Raw genomic sequence first — 22,675 nt, 5'->3', positions numbered from 1 at the left:
TACAGCACTATCTGGTTTTCATAAAGAGAGAGGACAAGGTATTTATAATGTCTAATAATGATATTATGGGTAATTGATAAAACCTATACAAAAAGTATAACAATGAAGTTAAACTCTATTTTAATTATCGATATTTAGTGATATAAGCGTAATCGAACAGAAAAAAATAACATTATAAAAGCTTAGTTTCTTAAAGGAAGTGGAACTTGTGAAAAGAGTTATCAATACTTGTAAATTGTTATGAACTGTTACGTAGAGCGCCTTTAATTTTGTCTCAAAGAAATACTGAAAACTAGACTTAAAAAAACCCAGCTAAACAAAAACATAAAAAATTAGACACAGACAATTCATTTGAGTCATCATGTCTCAAGTCAAGTCAAGCCACAAGTCTTTCACAACCAAGTAGAGTCTCAAGCATGTTTTTTTCTGTTATGCCATTGTCATCAAAAATGTGACTCGTGTCGACTTCAAGTCATATAACTCGGGTCCACATCTCAATTTATTCAAGATTACTCTTTAATATGTCAACTGTCTCAATGTATTTGTGTTTGTAGTATATTAAAAACTAGATATTGACACAAGAAGTGGAAAAAAAAAGTTTTATGTTGCAGAATATGTCACGTGGATTGTTTTTTTTCAGCGGCACATTTTATATTAAAAAAGCTATTTGGATTGTTCAAGATGACATCGACAGTGAGACACGCTGCTGTTAATTGTTTAAATGGTCATTTCAGTTCTGTGCGCACCACAGCAAAATCATTTTCTCCTAACTTGGGTCCCTTTAAAACCTGCTTGTAAAGAGTCAATAAAGTTTATTCAAATAAACACCGCGACGTCACGACACACAATGGCAGCCTGTGGTACAGCTGTGACGGTTCTCACTCCAAATGGGAGAAGACAAACAGTTAAAGTGTCTCCAAACACACCGTTATTACAGGTAACTCGTGTTTTAAGATCATTTCATGCTTTCTGGTACGGACTGTTTGTTTCCTGCGCGTTTCTTTGTTCCTAAACCAGCAAACTGTGCTCCTCTGAGTTAGCTTGTCTGGCTAACAGCAGTTAGCCAGTGACAGATCAGTTTTCGTGCGGATAAAATTACATGATTTTGCTTATTAGGTGGCAGCTCTTGACCTGTGAGGTTCGTCTTGTATTTGTCATCTTTAGGTGCTGGAGGATGTCTGCAAAAAGCACGGATTTAACCCGGACGATCACGGTTTGAAGTGAGTACGAGTTGGCTGATGTAGCTGTCACTGTACTGACAGTTGAGCTAAATCAATGTTAGCTTTTAATTCCTGGCCGGAACCTAGACCTAATCTAATCAGGTTCAGTGTGTTGTGTGTGATAATCACAGTCTGAGAAGTTAATAGTAATGAACACATGACATAGCTACTGATACTAAAACAGTAGGACAAAGCAGCCGAGGTTTGTCCCATCTATTAGGTGAGGTGTTTCACCGAGGGGGTTGAATCCAAGCACTGATTTTTACCAATTGGTAAGACAAACAAATATAATCTTGGCTTCACATTACGTTTCATAATGTTTGGACCATCTCCAAAAAAGAAAAAAAGCTTCACAGTTGAGATAAAACCCAGGATTTGATCCATTACACTGCCTTCACTAACAAATGAATTACATAAATGTGATGTGTGCTACCTTTTGTTTTAGTGGCTCAGCAGCTCTACAGGAGAGATATTTAGCTTTAGTTTTTAGTATTGTATAGAAAGGATGCAATTGTCCCATCATGCATCTGTCATCAACTCTTGACAGGTTTCAGAGGACTACTGTTGACCTCACGCTGCCATGGAGGTTTGCCAACCTGCCCAACAATGCCAAGCTGGAAATGGTGACGAGTACGAGGAAACAGGCTGCAGCCGACAGCCAGGTCAGTTTAAACAACATGTGTGTGTGTGTGTGTGTGTGTCAGAGAGAGAGGGAGAGAGAGAGAGAGAGAGAGGTTACATTTTAGAGGCACATAGTAAGAGTCAGGGTACCAGTGTATGTGTGAAGCACCATACATAAGGGTACATATGGTCATCATCTGCTAGTCGGTATCACTGGTAGCACTAGTGTCGCGGGTTAATTCTCAGGTGTGATTGTGTAAAAAAGAGAAATGAAAGCTTGTCACTAAAATATAGCTTTTAAATATGCTGAATGTAAACTTCATATGTTTGTATTTTCAAAATGATGAACAAAAAATGTAATGCATTGAATTTTATTGAAGATTTTCTGTTCATCAAACATGGACAGTAAATTGTTTTGTATGGCTTTCATAGAACATTACATTGACTGGTTGATAATTTCTACTCGATAAATATCCAAATCCACATGGAAGCACTTGGTAGTTTGGATAGTTTGGTGTGTAGGCACAGCTGACTGACCCAAATATCACAACATCTCCGATCATTTGTTATTCATTTTTATGCTGTTTTTTTTGTTGCACTGTTTCGATTGGTGGGTGATGTAAACTCTCTGGAGAAATAACAATATTGAGTCAAATAAGTCAAAAACAGCCAATTCAGTCCAAAACATTGTATTAGTTAGCAGTGATGTGGCTTTGCAGCAAGTGTTTCAGTATGGAGTTATTTCAACAACAACCACCAGAAAAGCTTCACTGCTGAACAAAGAGCTGAACTCTATTTGAAGGACTGAACACTTCTTCCAAAGGAAATTCCTTCATTTAATGTAATGAGGATTGTGGTGGAGAGCTCTGTCTAACATGTCAGCTAAGATCTCCTATAGGTGCTCAGTTGGGTCTTAATCTGGTGCCGCTGAAGCATACGAGTCACATCATTTTCATCAAGTCAGTCAGTTAGCCTTCGAGCCCCATATGGAATCAACTGCATTGATTTGATTTCTCCTTTTATTCAGGTTTTTTCTTTTAATTTGTCACACCTCTGTATATCACAGTCTAATGATTAGGGCTCGCCATCACAATACAGGAAGTTCCCCGAAACACTGGGCTTGTCCTGAGTACCATATTTTGGGCATCTAAACTTCACTGAGCATTACCCTCAAGTATTCGAAGCTTTGACCACTAATTAAACTGCTAATTTAACGCCAGAGAGGAGCTTTATTTCTCTTTTTCGGTGCCGCCAATGTAACGTCCCCTTCCTCTTCAAAAAACAAAAATAAAACACTGATTTGGATATTTAGGTTTGGAAACTCTGAAGCATTCGGGCCAGCCCAATGAAACTCACAAGGTAATCTAAGATGTGCCTCACAGGATTATGTAGAGCTTTTATCTCCTCAAAGTTAAGCGTGCACAGGTGAGATGAATCCCTGTGTAACATAGTGCAGGAATCTGGGCCTGGAGTGTTTTTCAGACAACTCCAAATCGGCAAAAGACAAAACAGTTCAAATATCTGCAGGAAAGAAAGAAAATTCCTCTGCTTCAATAATTCAACACAGTCAGTATTGTATTACATGAAACCATATTAAGGTTTGTCCCACCCATAATATGTAAAAAAAAAAACCCAAAAAACCTCCCAGATGATACGTAGCCTTATATTTCATTATCACTGTTATTTTGGTATTTCTGTCAGCTGTATTTGTGGTTTTTTTATTGTCAGTACCTGGTCATTTATAAATTCTCCGCCTGTGTTCCTGCTTTCACTCCAATCTGATCTGTATCCAAAAACACACTTTGTTGTAGCTGAGCTGTAGTTTCCTATGACATCATGGCATCATAATCTAAGCAGTAAAATCACGGCTGGGTTTGATCTGTTGTACTTGTTCATTTGATGGATGGTTGACTGTTGATACCTCACAGATTTATTAACTCACACACACACTCACTTTTGTACCACACACACACACACACACACACACACACACACACACACACACACACACACACACACACACACACACACACACACACACACTCACTCTTGTACCACACACACACACACACACATATACACACTCAGGCTCTCCCAACATTTGCCTCAGCCAGACTGGTGTGTGAGAGTGTTTCGTGTTTGGCAGTTGACAGCCAAGGTGCTCTTTTCATCTCTCCCGGTGTGCCGACGGGCAGCGTGCTTTCTGTGCTGGACAACATGGTTGTTCAGTAAACATAAACAAGTCATTGAATGAGTCAGAGGGAGAAAGAACAACAGAGACTCGCCCTGATGCCTGCTGTTACTCATTTCAGACTGAGCTAGGCACACATGTGCAGCTTAATCAAGTTCGATTATCAAAGAATTTTCTTCCTGCAAAATGGCTCAAGACTGTTGAGCCAAGAACTTACAAATGGCCACCTAGGGAGACTTTAGTAGTTTCCCCTCTGCATTTAAGGTAACCTTTGTCAGATATTCCTACAATGTGAAGGGTCGAGGTAAAGATACATTTTGCATTCACCTATTTTTTAAGCTTTGTATCCTATAGTGTTGAAAGGCAATTAAAATTGTGAAATATAACATACAAATTGTTTCAAGCTACTGTCAATTTTTTGTTGATTCTAGCGGCCACTTTGGACGAAAGATGATGAGGATGAAACAAAGTATAGCGTTTTGTTTCTGTAATAAATGGAGACTGGTTCATAACCACTTAAAAGTTCCTTGTAGTATGTTTAAACTGTTTCTTTTGTGTTGATGCTTGTGATATAATAAGGTCTCAATGTAAATCCTTTGAGTACTTCATAAGAAAAAAGCAAAATTTAGAATAAGGTCTTTTTTTCCCTCTGGTTTCTAAGACATGTACAATCTAATTTTGGATCAAAACCAGTAAGGGTCTTTCCATGGGTCACATCTGTCACATCTTTGTCACAAGCTGTAAAGGAAATATGTAATACTGCCAGAAAAAAACACGTAGCAACTCATCTCATAATTACCTATATCACATGCACACTGTATATACGATGAGGTTAGACAAACGGCTCATGAGTTTTGGATGGACTGTTAGACCCTTTATTGTTTCTTCACACTGGTTACTGTGTTTAGTGTGTGTGTGGTCTTAAACATATGCTTAAACTACAGATGTGTGTGTAACTGTGGTTTCCTGTCCTTCAGGTGCGGATTGCGCTACAGATGGAGGATGGCTCTCGGCTCCAGGGTTCCTTCTCGAGTGGACAGAGTCTTTGGGACCTGATCACAAATTTCCCCCAGATCAGGTGCGTGTATGTGCATGTACACATGTGCAAAGTGTGTGGGTGTGCTTTTGTACTGTATCTGTCATTGTGAGGACCAAACAAAACAAATGGAGGACATTTTAAGAGAGTTCTTTTCTGGTTTTTCACAGGACTGTCCGAGGGTTAGGCTTTGTTTTAGGGTTAAGGTTAGAATTAAGGTGGGGTTTTATACTGAGTGGGAGGACCTGCTGGTCTTTTCTGAGAAAAGATGCTTTATCCATCAGTACAGCATGGTGGACTGCTCTAAATACTGCAAAACCTACGAGATGTGGTTGCCATTGCTATGTTGAAAAAAGCCAGTCAGAGGTGTCAATTACAGCGTTGAATTCAAAACACTTTGGCCTAGCAGTTCGCAAAAAATAAAAAAACAGAGCCGTATTTTATGGATTCATCCAAAGTTGAACCAGAATTCAAAAGTACATTTATTTAAAGTGGAAATAGGCATTCTTCTTTGTTATTACTGTTACTACTGCTGTCTCACAGACTGCGTTATCAACATGACTATCGCTTGCAGAAACCCTAATCCCAGTGCTGAGGAAAGACAGTGAAACACTCAGTTGTATTAATAAGTAGGGCGGTTTTGTTACTTACTGATCTAGTAAAAAGAATGTCGATTTTGAACCTTCTCATGTCCCGGTGGTAAGGGGAAACGTATCAGCTAGGGAACAGACTTTGAAGCAACACCAGCACTGTCCATCTAGTGAATGCCCTCTGTTCACTCTTGTTTCACCTCAATTTCTGTCACTCTCCCTCTTCACCTTCTTTGCCTCAGTTGGGTTCCTTTTCTTTTGCAGTGTAGAGTTTCCACAGTTATTCCAGTTGTTCCACCGTTACCTGGGGAGAGTGACTGGGAAAGACAGTAATGTGACGGCAGATGCGCTTCCTTTGTGCCACAATTCGACCTTCATTCACGTTGATGGTGCCGTTATCATGCCATTACACTGGAACAATAAGTTAAAGCACAAAATGTCTCGGTGATTGGATGTCTCTGACCTAAATGCAGCTTGGGAAAGTAGAATATATTTTCGTGTCATGTTTTTATCTAAGCCTTAGAAGTGCTCCTGTGAGTCACCTGACATTGTCTAAGGAGAAATGTATATGTCTCCTTTGCAACTTTATCAATGTCTGCACATCCCCAGTAGAGCAGAGAGATGGTCCTCACAAGTATGGATGACGTGTTTGTGTGTATGTTTGCCTGTACACTCCAGCAGGCCAGAAAGTGATGATTACTATTGTGCAGGAATGATCAAACACTGTGTTAAATAACATCCCTTCTTCTCTTCACTCCTCTACTGCAGTTCAAGCTTTCCCACACATCACCACCACTCATTTAAACACATACACGCACACACACATGCAGCTGTTACTCAGTAGTTCCAGCTGTGCGGTCCCAGGTGCTCGTGCATCCGTCCAGCCCTCATCTCATCTCTATTAAATGACATCACTCCATATCCTGATCCTTTTCTAGGGAAGTTACGCTTCCATGAAATGAATATTTGCCCCACACCAGCGTAAAAGTTCTGGGAATGTTGTGAAGCAGAGGGGGAAAGCTTTGATTTCTCTAGAATTGAGGAGAACAATAGTAAAACATTTATGGTTCAATTATTCTCAACACGGGATTGTGCGCACATGGTTTACACATGCAGACAGCGTGCCACTGCATCGCATGAGGTTTGGTTGTAAAATCACGGAGCTGATTTTCTTGAACAAGGGAAAGTCACTTCTGTGTTTGGTTTTGTCACTGTTAAAGCCAATAAAAATAATTCATCCATAATTTTAATGTCTGTTTTTCCTGTCGGCACCACCTGATTCCAGTGAGTCGGAGCTGTCTGAGTCAGGATCCACCCCTGTGTGTGTTTATATGAGAGACGAGGTATGCAACATTCCTTTTACTCTCCCTTTCTTAAGAGCTGAAAGTGAGTTTTATTGTAACAAAGCTGTGTGTGTGTAGGTGAGTGGGGAAGAAGCACTCAAGAAGGCCACTCTGAAGTCTCTGGGTCTTACAGGAGGAAGTGCCATCGTCAGGTAGGCTGCTTGTGTTCGAGCTGATTTTATGTGGAAACAGCAAACAGCATAAACAATGTTAAATTGAGAGTTTATGCTTTATGATAAAGCTGTTTCTTGTTATTCTGTTTAAGGTTTTTACTCAAAAACAACAAAGCACAAGAAGAGGAACATGGCGGCAAAGCCACTGAAACACCTGCTATACCAACCACACCTGTTGCCAAGGAAACCAAGCCTAGCCCGCCATCTCAGCCCAATCCTGTTCCGTCATTTCCGGAGACGTCAACAACAGAGGTGCCAATTAAAAATTCAAACCTCGATAGGCCAATGCCAACCCACCCTGCGCCACCTCCAACGTCTGCCACAAGCACACTTCCTGTTAAACAGGAAGAGGTTCCAAACTCCCATGATGCAGTTCGGCCAAAGGTTCCTCCCGTGGAGAAAGGAATGTCAGAGGAGGATGGTGAGAAAGCAGGGCCATCAGGACTGAACTCTCACCAATCTGCCTCCTCCTACTCTGCCGCTCCCTTCATTCCCTTCTCTGGAGGCGGTCAGCGCCTTGGGGGTCCTGGGGGAGGTGCAGCGGGTCGCTCAGTATCTTCATCCTCATCATCCTCATCTCTGGCTGCGCTGACTGCTGCAGTAGAATCACCCAAAGCTAAGAAAGCCAAATCCAGCCACAGTTCCAGCACCAAGGTAAGCTATACCATGACAAGAGGTGCAAATGAAGAAAGTCCTTATATCTCATTCTAGGATTATTAAAACTTCTCCTATCCAACAGAAATAATTTTGCAAACTTCACTTTGCATTTTGAGATAATCAATTTTTAGAGAACAATGATTCATCCAGCAGTCATGGTTTGGCGAGTTGTCATGAAATTATAGATGTTTATATTTTAATTTTTTAGCACTTTTAAGGACTTCTTGTTCAAGTTGGCTTAAAAAGTGATGATCTTCATGAGATATGCTTTAAAGCTGCAGAACTGCTAATAAACTGACATTGTACAGAGATTTATTCTCCAACTGTTGTGTATAAGATCAAGAGTAACTTTTAACTTCAGACTACTAAACTTCGCCATGGCCTTTATTGGTCAAAGTATGATTTCAATATATTTTTCAGCTTGGGCAGAGAAGATATAGATCTGAAAAAAGTGGATTGCATTGTCAATACTTCAAATACATAATACTCCTCTTAAAGGATAAGTACCGTTTTTTACAACCTGGACCTTATTTCTGGCAAAACATATGGTCATTTACTCACCCAGATAACTTTGGTGTCATTCGGCGTCGTTCGGACGAAATTAGATCCAGTGTAGCGGCGATATATCCATATAATGGGAGAGACGGGGCAGCGACACACAGCCTCTATATAACGCATTATCTGCCACGAAACTAGTTCATTTCATCAATATTTTGTTATGAAATGCTAGCGCTATTAGCCTCTGAGTCCGGGCTCGTCTATCGTCAACATCCGGGGTCTGTAGGCTGATCTACTACCTCTGACCTGGAAGATGTCGTCTCTGAGCTGCGCGCGCACCCGCGACAGCGCGGCTTGTTTACCTGTAGCTGCTACTGCTAGTTTGACCCCGGATGTTGATAACGGACGAGCCCGGACTCAGAGGGGAATAGCGCTAGCATTTCATAACAAAATATTGATGAAATTAACTAGTTTCGTGGCAGATAATGCGTTATATAGAGGCTGTGTGTCGCTGCCCCGTCTCTCCCATTATATGGATATATTGCCGCTACACTGGATCTAATTTCGTCCGAACGACGCCGAATGACACCAAAGTTATCTGGGTGAGTAAATGACCATATGTTTTGCCAGAAATAAGGTCCAGGTTGTAAAAAACGGTACTTATCCTTTAAGGTTAACCTAATGTTGCTTCAAGTTATTTTTGTTTCACCTTTTGGCAGCTTTTTGTGTTTGCAAGCAAACTAGATTACACAACATTTTGCTAGAGACTAAAATTCACTCTTGACTATAGAAACAATAACCATAACAAACATATTTGTTCTCAAGTAATTTAGCAAAACTTTATTGGAGAGCTTTTTCTATTCCTTTCACAGCGTCAAACCACTGCCAACCAGCCAGACGAGGACATGGAGCAGGGGGAGGAGTTCTTGGAGGTAAACCTTTTTGTTTCCAGTTTCTGAACGTTTAACCTGTTGCCTGTTGGTTTCAGTTTATGAGCTTTCCTTGAATGAGCCTTGAACTTAATATTATTCTGTAACTCATCAATTTATGGTTACATTCCCTCTCAGGTCTGTAAATACAGGTATAATCATGATGTTTTTTCAAAGTGTGGCATTGGTGGCCCCTGACTGGAGAAAAATGTACCCTCTCCCCATCCCCAGCCTACCTTTTTTGAACCACAGTGTCAATTATGGTTCCACGGACTCCTACAGCTTATTTTTTTTAATCTGCATTTGTTTACATTCTTGCAAGTTTGCACCATTTTAGCTATTAGCAATGTAACCATATCTATACAGACAACTATCACTGGATCACTTTGATACTAAAAAAGGCTGAGAAACGTCATGATTCTCTGGTAATTTCGGGAGTTATAAGGAGAGTACAAGGAGTTTAGGGAGATAACAACAATGTGGCGCTTGTTCAATGTGGCGAAAATTCAGTCATTATCTACTCACCCCCATGCCGACGGAAATTCTGGTGAAGTTTTGTAGTCCACATAACATTGCTGGAGCTTCACAGCAAAGCAGCATTGCAGCATTCTCCTAAACAACTGAAAATCCTCTACCAGAATCTGCTTTGTTACGCCAAAACCCTAACTGAAGATTTTAAGCTTAAAGTGTTAGCGAGCATCCTATCTGAAGTGTGTGTACGAGCTTGACTGTGCATCAAGGGTGTAAATAACGTTTTTTCAAATCAGTTTGGGATCTCGGGGCTTCAGGAGACTTCATTATGCTGGACACGGCGTAATGAGCTCCAGAAATGTTTTGCAGACTGCAAAACTTCACCTGACCTTCCATTGGCATGAAGGTGATTACCAGATAATAACTTTTCATTTTTGGGTAAACTTATCCTTTAAGGTCTTAAAGTGTCCTAATTGCCTCCAAGAGCTGTGTCACTGCCACTGCAACTCCAGCTCCAGTCAAATCAATGGGCCAAACTACAATACAGTAAATGACTCCCCATTGTTGTAAGCACACTGTCATGCACCTGTCCCTTTCAGCTCACTCAGTATCTTTGTCTCACGTCTCTCCCTCTGCAGACATGTGCCTCACAGTTTGAAAACCTCTGCTTTAGATGAAAACATCAATGTGGACATTTTTATATCTCCATCCTTACACTTACTGTTTCTGCAGCCAATAGAGAGGGAGCCTCTCATCTACCACCTGGACGCGATGTCCCATCACTCTGAGGACCACGAGAATCTGCCCGACCAGTTCTTTGAAGTGACGGTGGACGATGTGCGCAAGCGTTTCGCCCAGCTGAAGAGCGAGAGGTGGGAGAAGGAAGTGAATGGAAGCAGTTGAGTGACTTCGGGTCAGAGGACTGCGTGTGTGATATTTGGTATAAATACCTTGTTGCTGCAGAAACACGTCTGGATCAGATGTGTTCCTGCACTGTTTGTAACAGATAATTAGTCAGTTTGGCATTTGGTCCTGCGGTGTTGTGTCGATGTATAACCCTTAATTGCAGAATACCATAGCAGTGATGAGAGGCCATAGGAAGGGAGAATGGCGGGCATCACTGCGTGCGTTTTGAAGTTCTTCTTCTTTTTTATTTATTATGAGTTTGAAGTTTTTATTTATTTATGAGCGCTTCTTCAAAACAGATGCAGAGGAGTTTACTCTGCACTCTCTGGATGTGGCCGCAGCAGACCACAGCTGCTGAGACACTGTGTGTGTTTGTAAACATGTTCTCATTTATAAGACACTACAAAAGCTTCTAAATATGGCATCCAGGGAACAATTAGTGAGCCCTTTCTGTGCAGACGTTTATCTTCGAGCCATCGACCAAACACTGTCAGGTTGAGACCACACCGCGTACGTCCTTTAATCTCCGTCTACATTGACTTAGCCGGCTGCCTCATGGCTGCGCTACTACTGTGTCAATGACTGCAATTACAGAGGGTGGAATTAAGCAGACCACAGCAATTCGTCTCGTGCCTCCGACGCACACACACACACATGCACGGCCACACACGAGTTGGGGTAGAGGACAAAACATTTTGTGCTCATCTTTCCCCTTGCTGACTCCTGCGGTCTGCTTTTTATTTCACAGCTCGTTTCATTATAACCGCGTCTTGTCTCTTTCTCACTCGTTCCTTTCAGGAAGTTATTGGAGGAGGCCCCGCTGATGACTAAATCTCTAAGAGAGGCACAGATGAAGGAGAAGATACAGAGATATCCCAAAGTGAGCAAAATCACAATCCTGTTTTTAAATGGTTGTATGAAATATGAAATATGCAGACTATGAATAACCTGCTGCCACTGTTTTTTTCCAGGTGGTCCTGAGGGTCCAGTTTCCTGACAGACATGTTCTACAGGGCTTCTTCAGGCCTCTGGAGACAGGTGTGTCTGTCTGTCTGTGTGTGTGTGAGTGAGTGAGTGTTTGCGTGCATGTGCAGTGTGGAGAGTGTTCATTTCAGATGGCTAGCCACAGGTATGGCTGCAATGTTAAAGCTCCTTGCGGCTCCCTCACCACATTTATGACTGTAGCCACACCAGAGTGACAGAGAGACGGCAAGAATGAGACAGGTCTGTAATTCCAGGGATTAGATCCACCTCAACACGACAACCAGCTGAACAACACATCTGAGGGAAATTCCATCTGAAAAATGAATGATACTCACACAGTGACTGACTGGAGGTGTTCTGTATTTGTTTTGTGTCCAGTTGCTGCTGTGAGGCATTTTGTGAGGAGTCACTTGGAGGATCCTCAGCTCAGTTTCTACCTGTGTAAGTGTCATTTAATCTTCCCACTAATTAATCATAACCTCATCAACCACAGAAATAGAGCCCTGCAGCTCCTTTGTGAAGGATTGATGTGTATATGAAACCATATTTCTGTGCTTTCACACCTGGCCAGAAAATAATGATTCCAGCCTTTTTAAAACATTTCTGTCAGCTGTCATTATAACCAGTACTGGGTTTTTAAAGCTGATGCTTATTATTATTCCCAACATTAAGAAACACTTCTAACCAGGGTCCTTACATATTTTCTGAACGAGACATTTTATAGTTGGTGCCTGGTTGACAAACTATGTAATGGAGACACTGTTTCTAAATGACCGCAAACCTAGTTTGGCATTTCTGTACTGACATTGGTTGTTACTTATAATTAACATAGTACCACTACATTCATCTGTCGGCACATTATTTTTCAGCTTTTCTCACTGTTTATTTGTCCAATGCCGTGTGAATTTGAGGCAGTATGATGCCAAATGCCTAATCAAATTGTAATAGAGGTCAGAGTAGCATGCAGGTCACACAGGTCTATCTAGGGCCTAGTCCAGGACACAAGGTCGCAGAATCCTCCTGGATAATGCTTTTCTATTAAAACATTGTCGTTTGTATTTTCCATCATTGTATTTCACGGTCAGTTTATGTCTTTCTAAATAACATCCACAAACTCAAATACTCCACAACATCATAACATAACATAAGACCCAGTTAGGAAGCGGATGTGGTTGTCTGTGTTCTTTTTCTAAAGAGATACCGTTTTCATACACAAAAGTAAATCATGTCTAGGCCCTGTCCAAAGATACAAGTGTTCAGATGCTGCATGTGCAGCAGTGTTATAGTCATATGACTCAAAAGTCATATTTGAGTAAAAATAAAGATATCGTGCTAAAATATTACTTTGGTTTAAGTGAAAGTCACCCATATGAATAGTATTTGAGTGAAAGTGAGTATATATACTTAAGTACCAAAATTCATTTTCTGGCAATATATGTATTTTAGGATCAAAAGTACAAGGAAAACTGTAAGTTATGCTTACATTTACATGTAGGTCCTATTTCAACACTGTATAGTCGGGGTTGACGGATTATCAAAGCTGATATTCAGCATATTTCTGATCATTCATTTAAAAAATAATAATAATAATCTGATTACTGATAAATTGATTTTAAAATGTGCTACTTTGGCTCTGTTGCATCATCTAATCTGCAAAGTAACTAGCAACATAAGTTATAAAGTAAATTTGTTGTAAAAAGTCCAATATTTGCCTACCAAAATGTGGAGGAAGCTGAAAATGGAGATGCTCCTTGAGTAAATGTACTTTGTTGCATTCCATCACTGATGTACAGTATCTGTTGATGTGGGCAAAACATTGTGACAGAGCCATATTTAGTTTCAGGTGAAAACTGATTATATAATATTATAAAAGCTTGAAGTTTAAGAAAGGGCATGTCTGCAAACATTGGTCTTCATCCATTTTTTAAATGAACTTTGTTCAGTTTAACTTGTACGGTCAGTATAGCTTTTAGCAAGGAGTATGCATTTCTAATTTCTACTCATGTTGCTCTCGCTTCAAATGTATTTTAGTCATCACCCCCCCAAAAACCATCCTGGACGACCCTTCAGCTACACTGTTTCAGGTAAGATACTGCCGCCATTTAAGTCTTCCAGTAACACTTTTTTAAACCACAAGAGTAAACAGAACAATTTTGACTCAAGCAGCCACATCACAGTCAAACTGCAGAAAACAACAACTACAAAACTCTGGCTTTCCATCTTTGAAGCTACCTCAACACACACACACACACACACACACACACACACACACACACACACACACACACACACACACACACACAGACTGTAAAATGTATCGGCTGGTCTCTCTCTCCTCTTCAAAGCCCCACCACATTCCCGTTCTCCCCCTCTTCTCTCGCTCCTCCACACTCTCACACTTGTTCCCCCCTCTCTCCACTGTCCTTGACCCCAGCTGGGCTTGATTTTTCCCAGACTGGCACATGGGGTTAATACAGGCCTCGCTTTGATCTTGACACACACACACACACACACACACACACACACACACACACACACACAGAGCAATGGGCAGCCTTGATGCTTTGTTGCCTTCAGAGTTCAGAGCTATTGGAATAATGAAACAGTTGAGAGTGAAGGGACACAAATGAAAAACAAGAAGTTGTCCTCTGTTTGATCAGCCTGTACCCAGACGCCCTCTCTGACTCTCGTTGCTCTTTTATTTTTAGAATAGGTAGAACATTTTCATCATCCTCCTGTCTTTGTTTCTGACATGTTGACTGGAGCTTGAGTAGACCAAAGAAGAAGCGGAGGAATGAAGGGGGTGGAAGAAGAAGTAGATTAAAGCGATCCTCTTGTGATGGTGAACAAGATTCAGGTCCTCAGAGGGGCTGCTACGAAAGATAACAGTCCTCAAAAGCAAATGTGTGTGTGCGTGTGTGTGTACGCTCCCTGTAGGTGCCATGATCTCTCTGAATCAAATGTGATGTTCTGATGCAAGTCGCCCGTCTCTTTGTTTTTCATCTTTTTGTCCCTTCGTGAACTCTGTCCCTGCCTGTTTATCACTACACGTCCCTCTCCTGTACCCCAACTCCAGCTTTCTCTCTCTCTATTCCTCTCAATTCACCCCCCCCCACACACACACACCCTCATCCACCACCACCACCATCACCACTACTGTCCCTCTCTCCGACCCTCTCTTGTGCCTCACCCTCCTCCCCCTCACCCCCATGTCTCTATCCATTAGGGACTTAAAAGCGTTAAAATGCACAATAACAAAATCTTTAATCCCCTTGGTGTCACGTCTCTCTCTCTCTCTCTCTCTCTCTCTCTCTCTCTCTCTCTCTCTCTCTCTCTCTCTCTCTCTTTCTCACACATATACACACACACACACTGTCTGGCGCTGTTTCCCTGTCTATACATCAATCTTTGACACACAGACACAAGGAATCTTTAATCTTTTTTTTTTTGTCATGTCACATAGACATGATTGCACACACATATGTACTCTGTCCCTCTCACTCACTCACTCACTCACTCACTCACTCACACACACACACACACACACACACACACACACACACACTCACTCACACACATACACATACACATACAGACACACACTTTAATCACTTTGTGTCATGTCAGGAAAGGAATGTTTCCCAACCCAGAAGCCCTTTGATACCAGGCGTCCCCTCCCTCATCCGTCTCTCCCTCTGTCTTCCATCAGGATCCGTTCTGCCCCTCTCTCTCCCTCACTCCATTCCTCTCTCTTATATATTTTTTTACACTGTTTCTCACACGCACACAGACACACAGACTCATACACACATAGGTCTTGTCCAGTCGCGCTGTCTCATCCCGAATGGAAGTGCCGCTGCCAGAGGGAGCGGGATAGCAGGAATGCCCGTTGTTTCACTGTAACACTTTGTTTCCTGCTCACAGGGCTGCGATAATAGCAATTAGGCCAGTGTGTCCCAATTTAGCCAACAGCTAGTGAGGGCGAGGGGGGTAGAGAGCGAGAGAGAGAGAGAGAGAGGACAGTGTGTGTAAACCGGGTTGTAGCAGAAGATAAACCAACCTAATCCCAGAGGCATCTCTTTTTACAGTGCTGATTTGAAACGGTACATGGAAAATGTTTCGGCGACGGCACTAGTAGTGCTGCCAACGGGTCACTTTCATTACATAGTAGTGTGTCGATTAACTCCCCTTCATCCCATTCATAGTCATATTTTGAATGAGGTGTCCTTGTTTTCAGACAGTTAGACAAAAGCAGCCCCTGATTTCTAGCCAGCTTAAATGACAGATGACGCTGGCGGATTTTATTACCTGCAGCTCGCCAGTGTGAAGTGATTTAGCTACTGTAAGTGTTGTGAGTTGTTTGAATATGACTTTATAATTTTTTCAAGCTGACTCAGAATCTTGTAAAATGGGTTTTAAATGTTGTAATGCGCGAAGACTGCGAAATAGTAATATTAAAAGTCCAAGGATGTCAGTCTTCTTGTTTTGAGCAACTGAAATCAAACTTGAATATAGTAATATATGTATATATAGTGTGTGTATGTGTGTGTATGTGTGTATATATATATATATATATATATATAGTAATTAACCAATAGTTCTGTTGATCGACCAACCGTTGTAGCACTAGCACACAAAGGGATTATTAGGAAATCTTTTGTCAGTTTATGTGATACGAACATCAACAAGTTACAAGAGCTCATGGTTGACGTCTGTTTAAAGGCTGTTAACTTCAATGCAGTTATGACTAGGACAAGTATTACTTTTAGAGCCCGATCAGTATTGGTGCATGTCAGATTTCCATTGAAGTTTCCCGTTTCAGTGCACTGATGTCATTTTAGACACTAAGGTTTATTGTTAAATTATAAAATATCTGGCCTTCGTTACATATGTCACATGTGTTTGATAACCACATTTGAGGGATCATTGCAAAAAATGTGTGTCCATTAGGGTTGCCACGGTGACAGAATTTTGCTATCGACCAATAAACTTGTGACAACATCAGTAATCCCCGGTACACCAGAAAAGGTGCTCACTATCTGCGCTGTGCTAATTTACTGCTAATGCGAACAGGACATTTCTTACAGCCTCAGCTTCACATTAAAAGCATTTAGCTGGTGAAACGCCAATTGCTTTTTATTTTGAAGTAGGCTAGACACAGGAAATGCACGTGTTCAGCGAAATTAGCATCGTTCACCACTATAGTTTATCAAAAATGTGTCTACAGAGCAAAACAACGGTCGTTTTCGACATTTGTTGGCAGCAGATCAGTTTTAAATATGTCTGGGAGTAGTTTTATTCAGTCTGTGGGAATAATGAGCAAGAAGGAGCTGTTTGATGAAGAGCTGCAGGCGACAGACCGCACACAAACTTCTCTGTGAGGTAATTACTTTTCCCTCATTAACATTATCAGGTTACGTATTAGCATGGGTTTAAATCCAAATTATTGCCAAATAGGCACTTTTGCGTTTTCACTTTGACCACAAATCCTCCACCATCGTCCTGTCAGCAAACTGCCCTTACTCTGGTCACGTTACAAGTGAAAAGTGACTCCTGCTACTCTACGTCTGGCTCGCTGCGGCAGTTTGTACTTGTACATGTCGCGTCCATTGTTGAGAATCCATTTAACACCAGGAACAATTACAAATGCTGAAAGCATAGTGCAAATATATCCATGATATCGGTATAGGCCCCTCAAATCGAGAATCAGTCTGGCTCTAAAATCACTTTGAACAATATTATAATAGTACACAACAGCACAGTCTAAAGTAAATTATAATGTCTGACAAGATGCTGTCAGCTGAGGAAAGATCAAATTGTTTATTCACTTGATATTCCAGACAGGAAGGACCCTGGCAAACTAATCAGGACATCTTCAACGACACGGAGTCTGTACATATCCAACTCCAAGCTAATTCTGACACTGGTCAAAAGGTCTAAAGTTGCATAATTAGATAAATAGAGATCAGAGACAAGACATAATAAAAAGTAATTACACAAACAAATCCCTGACAACATTATTAAAAACACATCAGGGGAGGATAAAAAATGTATTCAAGTATGTGTAGACGCCTCTCAAAGTTGTAATAAAAAAGGAGACATGAGGAAAACGGTAAAACGCATTAAAGAGTGACGGTAGTGATTTCATTTAATTTTGCATTTTACACCCTAGTCTTTCTTTGGTCAAAAAATATAAGTCATCTTTTCTGTATGAACATCCACAGTAGAAGTGAGCATTCTGTAATAAAGATCACTTCACGTAGACATTTACTGGTTTTTGTTTCTGAGATGAACTAACTCTTCTTTTTGCATTGATAAACAACTACCTACTACTTCTATGTCAGCTTAAGTTGGCTTTAAAACACACATGATCATATTCATCTCAGGGTAGTTATACAGTTGAGGATACTATTCACTGAACAAAGAGGATAAAAGCAGAAATTACTCATGGTGTTTGTCTTGAGAATAAAGTTGAGGTTTGTCTCTCCGTCTGTGGTTTTTGGTCACATGATGACCACCAGCTGAAAGTGATTTTACCACAACATCATTATTCTGCTTACACGCTCTCCTGTGTTGCTCCTGCACATGAGTAAAACCAGTGTTTTACTTTAACTAGTTTTGTTTGTCTACTTTTCTATTAGAGTCACAGACATGTGCCCTGCTTGCCTGCCTGCCTGTCTGTCTGCGTCTCCACCGCCATAATTGTACGGTTGATAATATCTGCCTGCCACCGGTCCATTATAACCATTAAGATGTTCACCGGAGAGGAGTGCTGTGCTGCAGGGGTGAAAGTGTTTTCACTAACCATTTGATTGGAGCTCATTTTGTGGTCTGCTTCAAAGAGCCACGGTTACTGGTTCAGATCCCCGAGCAATGAATCATTTTCAAAAATGAACCTGACTTTTGCTTGGATGTGGTGGCAGCATTTGGTTTGCGTGTAGCTCGAGGCAGTTTTGTTTAGATTTCTCCAATTTTGCAGAAATTGACCTGTGTGAAAAACAAACCGATGGCTCCTGTTCACTTCTCCTCCTCTCTCTCTGTCTGCAGGCCGACCTGTTTCCTGGTGCTCTGGTGTACTTCGGCTCCGACGTTAAGACAGGTTTTTGTCTTTTCGCTTCTTTTCTTTCATATGCTGATTTTGAATTTAGATACTGGTGGATTACTGAGGAATGTTATTTAACAAAACAATAGTTTACATTGTGTGACTCCCTGTGTGTTTGTGTGTGTGTGTGTGTGTGTGTGTGTGTTTTCTCAACAGATTTTTATATAAAGAGGGAGCTGCTTGAGTCCTCCGTCTCGGCAATGCAAGCAAATGAGTCCATTGCAAGGTATGTGTACACGTGTGTGGGTTTGTGTTTAAATGTGGGCCTGGCCCTGCGTGCATTTGGGTGTGTATATGCACTTGTATCCCGCGGCAACCAGCCTATTTTCCTGTCACAAAGCTGTCATCATTGGAATCCCTTTGAGGTTCTGCCTAAACAGCAGGTGCCCCCATGCGCCCTCATTTCCTCCACACACGCACATACATAAACATACACACACACACACACACACACACACACACACACACACACACACACACACACACACACACACACACACACACAAACCATTTTCCAGTCCTTCTAAAGATAGAGCTCATTTCCCAAAAGTGACCCCCACCTGTTGTCCTTTTGCTACTTTAACAAGGTCATCACTCCTCCTCTGGTTTAGATCTTGATCTCACTCCTGGCCTCATTCAAATGATGCTGCTTTAAATAGTTTAACTAGTAATTCCTGAAGAAAATAGAATCAACAAGCTCTTTTCACCAAAGCATATTTGTTGGTGTCCTTTTTGTTTTCTTACCCCACCTCAGCTGCATGCTCCAGGGCCCAGCAACCCCCCCAAGCTCCACAGGCTCCGATGAGCCACCGCCTCCTCCAGAGCTGAAGGCGGACACCAGCGGGCCCACGCATGACGAGCGAGACCCGTCTGCACACACACAGGCTGCTAAACCTACCAGATCTGACCCAGGCAAGGTGCCCAAGTGGCTCAAACTTCCAGGTGAGGACGGGACAGGATGTAGAGCACACACACTAAAAGCACTCTTGCACTAACTTTCACAGGTGTAGTTTGGTTCCTCTAGTCCACACAGAGGAAGAAAATTATCCATTGTTGCCTTTTAGTTCTGGTCCGGTTCATGTTCACACTGACTTTTTATCAACAAACCATAGCTCTGTCATCCTGTGTCATCAGCACCACGTAGACCAATGTGGTGAAATCAAATTCTGATTTCTGGCAGCAGGTCATGAAGCATTTAACTGAACTTTGTGTGTATACGTATCTTCTCTGGTGTCACAAAGATCTCATCAATAAGTTATTATGAGAATATAAGTGAGGGCATGATCAGACAGGGCACTGCCTACTTTTGTTAAAGCCTACGGTTGAAATTTAGAAAAAAGTGCAGTGCGGTCTTTGCGTTTGTTTGTTGTTGTTTTGTGTTTTTATTGTTGCCTAGAACCACTAACAGGAGGTTGGATCCTGCCCTCATTCACCTGTATGTTACAATGGGTACAGAACGGTCTTGCATTATTCTATAGGCCTAATGAACTTGCCCGAATATAACCCTCATTGCAATGAACCTCTTTCCCCCCAGCTTCACTTACTCTACCTGCTAATTTTTGAAAAAGTGAACATGAAACGCATCCGTTAAAGCATAACTTAATGTTACATATGTGTAGCTTGTCTGTCAGTGATGCACTCAAACTCTGTCAGGCTTTTGGAGGGGGACTGATTTTCTCTTTGTGGGCTCCTCATCGTGACATTCGACACCGGTCATACTTGGCTGTTTGGCAGATGATGTGGTCCTCAATCCATTTCCAGGCAGAAGATGTTTTCGCTTGTCAGGAATTTATTTCCTCCACAGCAGCAAAACAATGTTACACAAGCCATCAGAAAGTCTTCAAAGTCGAGCTGGGCTTCATAAATACTTACAGGGCTGACTTCCTGTAACACATACGCTATAAAAAGAATTGAAGAAACCTGCTAGCTGAGCTACAATTAAGGCTGCAAACAACACATGATGCAACACCAGCACTTTGATGTTGTGAATCCGTAATTGTTTTGTCTTCAAATATAGCAAATACCACTTTAAACATTATTTTCAGGAAAAAATATTGACTCAGCTCAGGCCAATGCAGATTACAGATAACAGTTTGAGGCCCCTTCCCTGAAAGTTGATGATGCTCATATTTCCTTATTAACCAATTGAAACACATACCAGATCTTATCGTTGGTCTGCTTTGCTTTCACACCACAAATGAACCACGGTTTTGGGTTCAGTTTTTTAGTCTGCACCGGAGGTCCACTGACAGCTATCACAGCAGCCCAAACGAACCGCAACAAACAGGTTAGATGTGAAGGCTCCGTTACACACTTGACACAGAAACAAGTTATATTACCCGTACAGTCATCCTCCTCAGAGATCAGAAAAGTCATGGTAAACACACACACACATGCACACAAACCCCAAAACCACAGTCAATAGGAAATGGCCCCTTTTGAAAGCATAATTCCTCATGACTCAGAAGATAGGGATGCATGTTAGGATGAACCAATTAGTTCAGGATGGTCACCCCCTCCGGCCCAGGAGACCACTACAGACACTCAGGGCCCAGGAAGAGAGGCTGCTGCTGGGCCACATCACACATCACGAGCCCCTGCGGTCAGTCCGGGCACGGCTCTCTTCTGTTGTTCTATTGTGGTGTCTCTGGTGGTCACGGTATTGATGTTTTTGTTTAGAATAATGCTCCCATTTCTCTCTCTCTTTTTGTCTTGTTTGTGTTTTTCTGCGCGCTTTATTTCTGGCTGATCTCCGTGTGTGTCCATGTGCGCCTTTTTAACAAAGTTGCGGCTGCTTTCTCTTTCATGAGGAAAGTTAAAAGAAAAAGACTGAGGGGAGGGGGGCCGAACCGGGAGTTATAGACTCCATGTGTGGAACCCCACAGCACAGAGGACACTTAAACAAACACACACACACACACACACACACACACACACACACACACACACACACACACGATCAAGCAGGACTGCTTGTCCATCACTCAAAAACAGTGATGGACAACAGTCATCACTCGTCTGGTAGTTTAACCTGTTTTATCGGAGATAATGTGAGTGTTGCGATGCTTCCTGAAGGGATCGAGATTAGAGTCGACACTCTTCCAGTCTTCAGCCGTCTGGTGGCCTTCTGGCATGCCAATAAATTTCTGTATCTTTTTGAATAAAATCTTTCTGCACCTCTCTGCAGCATGACAATCAGCATTGGGTTGATGGCATGTTGACAGGACTTATTACGCGCCACATGTTGCACAGGGTGCTTTGAAAAACAGCCGTCTCTGGATGATATAGTGCTTGTTTTTGTGTGAAAGCACTAAGTTGTAGCTTTGCATGGGTTTATGTGCTGGACTATTTTCTGGCTATGCACAGTCAGTGACAGCATCTTGAGTGGATAAACATGAGAGTTGTATTGATCGGTCTTCAGAAAGAAAGCAAAGATGCTTTAGGTATTTACCAAAAGGTCAAACTATTCCTTTTAATCTGACAAAAAGTGTCACAATACTGTTAATTAACTTGGATTATTTTGTGATTGGCAGAACTGTTAATTGCTGTCTCCTGTTTCCTGCACAGGTAAGAAATAACACTGCTGCTGTGCGTTGACGTGAGGACTTGCCACCACGACAGACGTCCGACAGGCTGCTTTCAGACCGAGTAGAGCACTTAAACCTTTGCTGCGCTTTGATAAAGGCTCAACTTTGTGACCACAGCAGACTTAACCCATCGTGGAAGAAGCCTGCACTTGACTAGGTTTTAAAACGGTCAACAATAATGAGATAAATGACTTGAGTAAATAGTGAATATTTCATTGCCAAGATGTGTTTCATTCCGGTTGGAGGAGAGAGTGCTGAAGAGGCTGCGTTTACTCAGCTGGTGAAAATGTAGTGCCGAGTGAATAAAGATTGTTGTACTAAAAATGTGTCTCATATTGTCTTGTGTTGAAGCTTATGGAGTTTATAC

At 41.7% G+C, this 22,675-nt stretch overlaps 1 protein-coding gene across 1 annotated transcript; it reads left to right on the top strand.

Annotated features, from left to right (window-relative positions):
• The first annotated feature begins 833 nt into the window (after nt 1–833).
• On the top strand, nt 834–22,626 carry aspscr1 (ASPSCR1 tether for SLC2A4, UBX domain containing). The gene is made up of 17 exons (XM_084366570.1): nt 834–937; nt 1,165–1,220; nt 1,768–1,882; nt 5,010–5,110; nt 6,944–7,001; nt 7,080–7,153; nt 7,267–7,828; nt 9,202–9,261; nt 10,462–10,601; nt 11,434–11,515; nt 11,607–11,673; nt 11,998–12,060; nt 13,651–13,703; nt 18,667–18,718; nt 18,878–18,947; nt 19,476–19,663; nt 22,289–22,626. The coding sequence occupies exons 1-17, from the start codon at nt 848–850 to the stop codon at nt 22,297–22,299; spliced, it is 1,842 nt and encodes a 613-aa protein (XP_084222696.1). The 5' UTR covers nt 834–847; the 3' UTR covers nt 22,300–22,626.
• Nucleotides 22,627–22,675: the final 49 nt, after the last annotated feature.

This window comes from Pagrus pagrus (genome assembly GCF_965226575.1).
Source record: "Pagrus pagrus genome assembly, chromosome: 2".
NCBI classification, from domain to species: domain Eukaryota; kingdom Metazoa; phylum Chordata; class Actinopteri; order Spariformes; family Sparidae; genus Pagrus; species Pagrus pagrus.
This window is presented reverse-complemented; position numbering and strand designations above follow the sequence as displayed.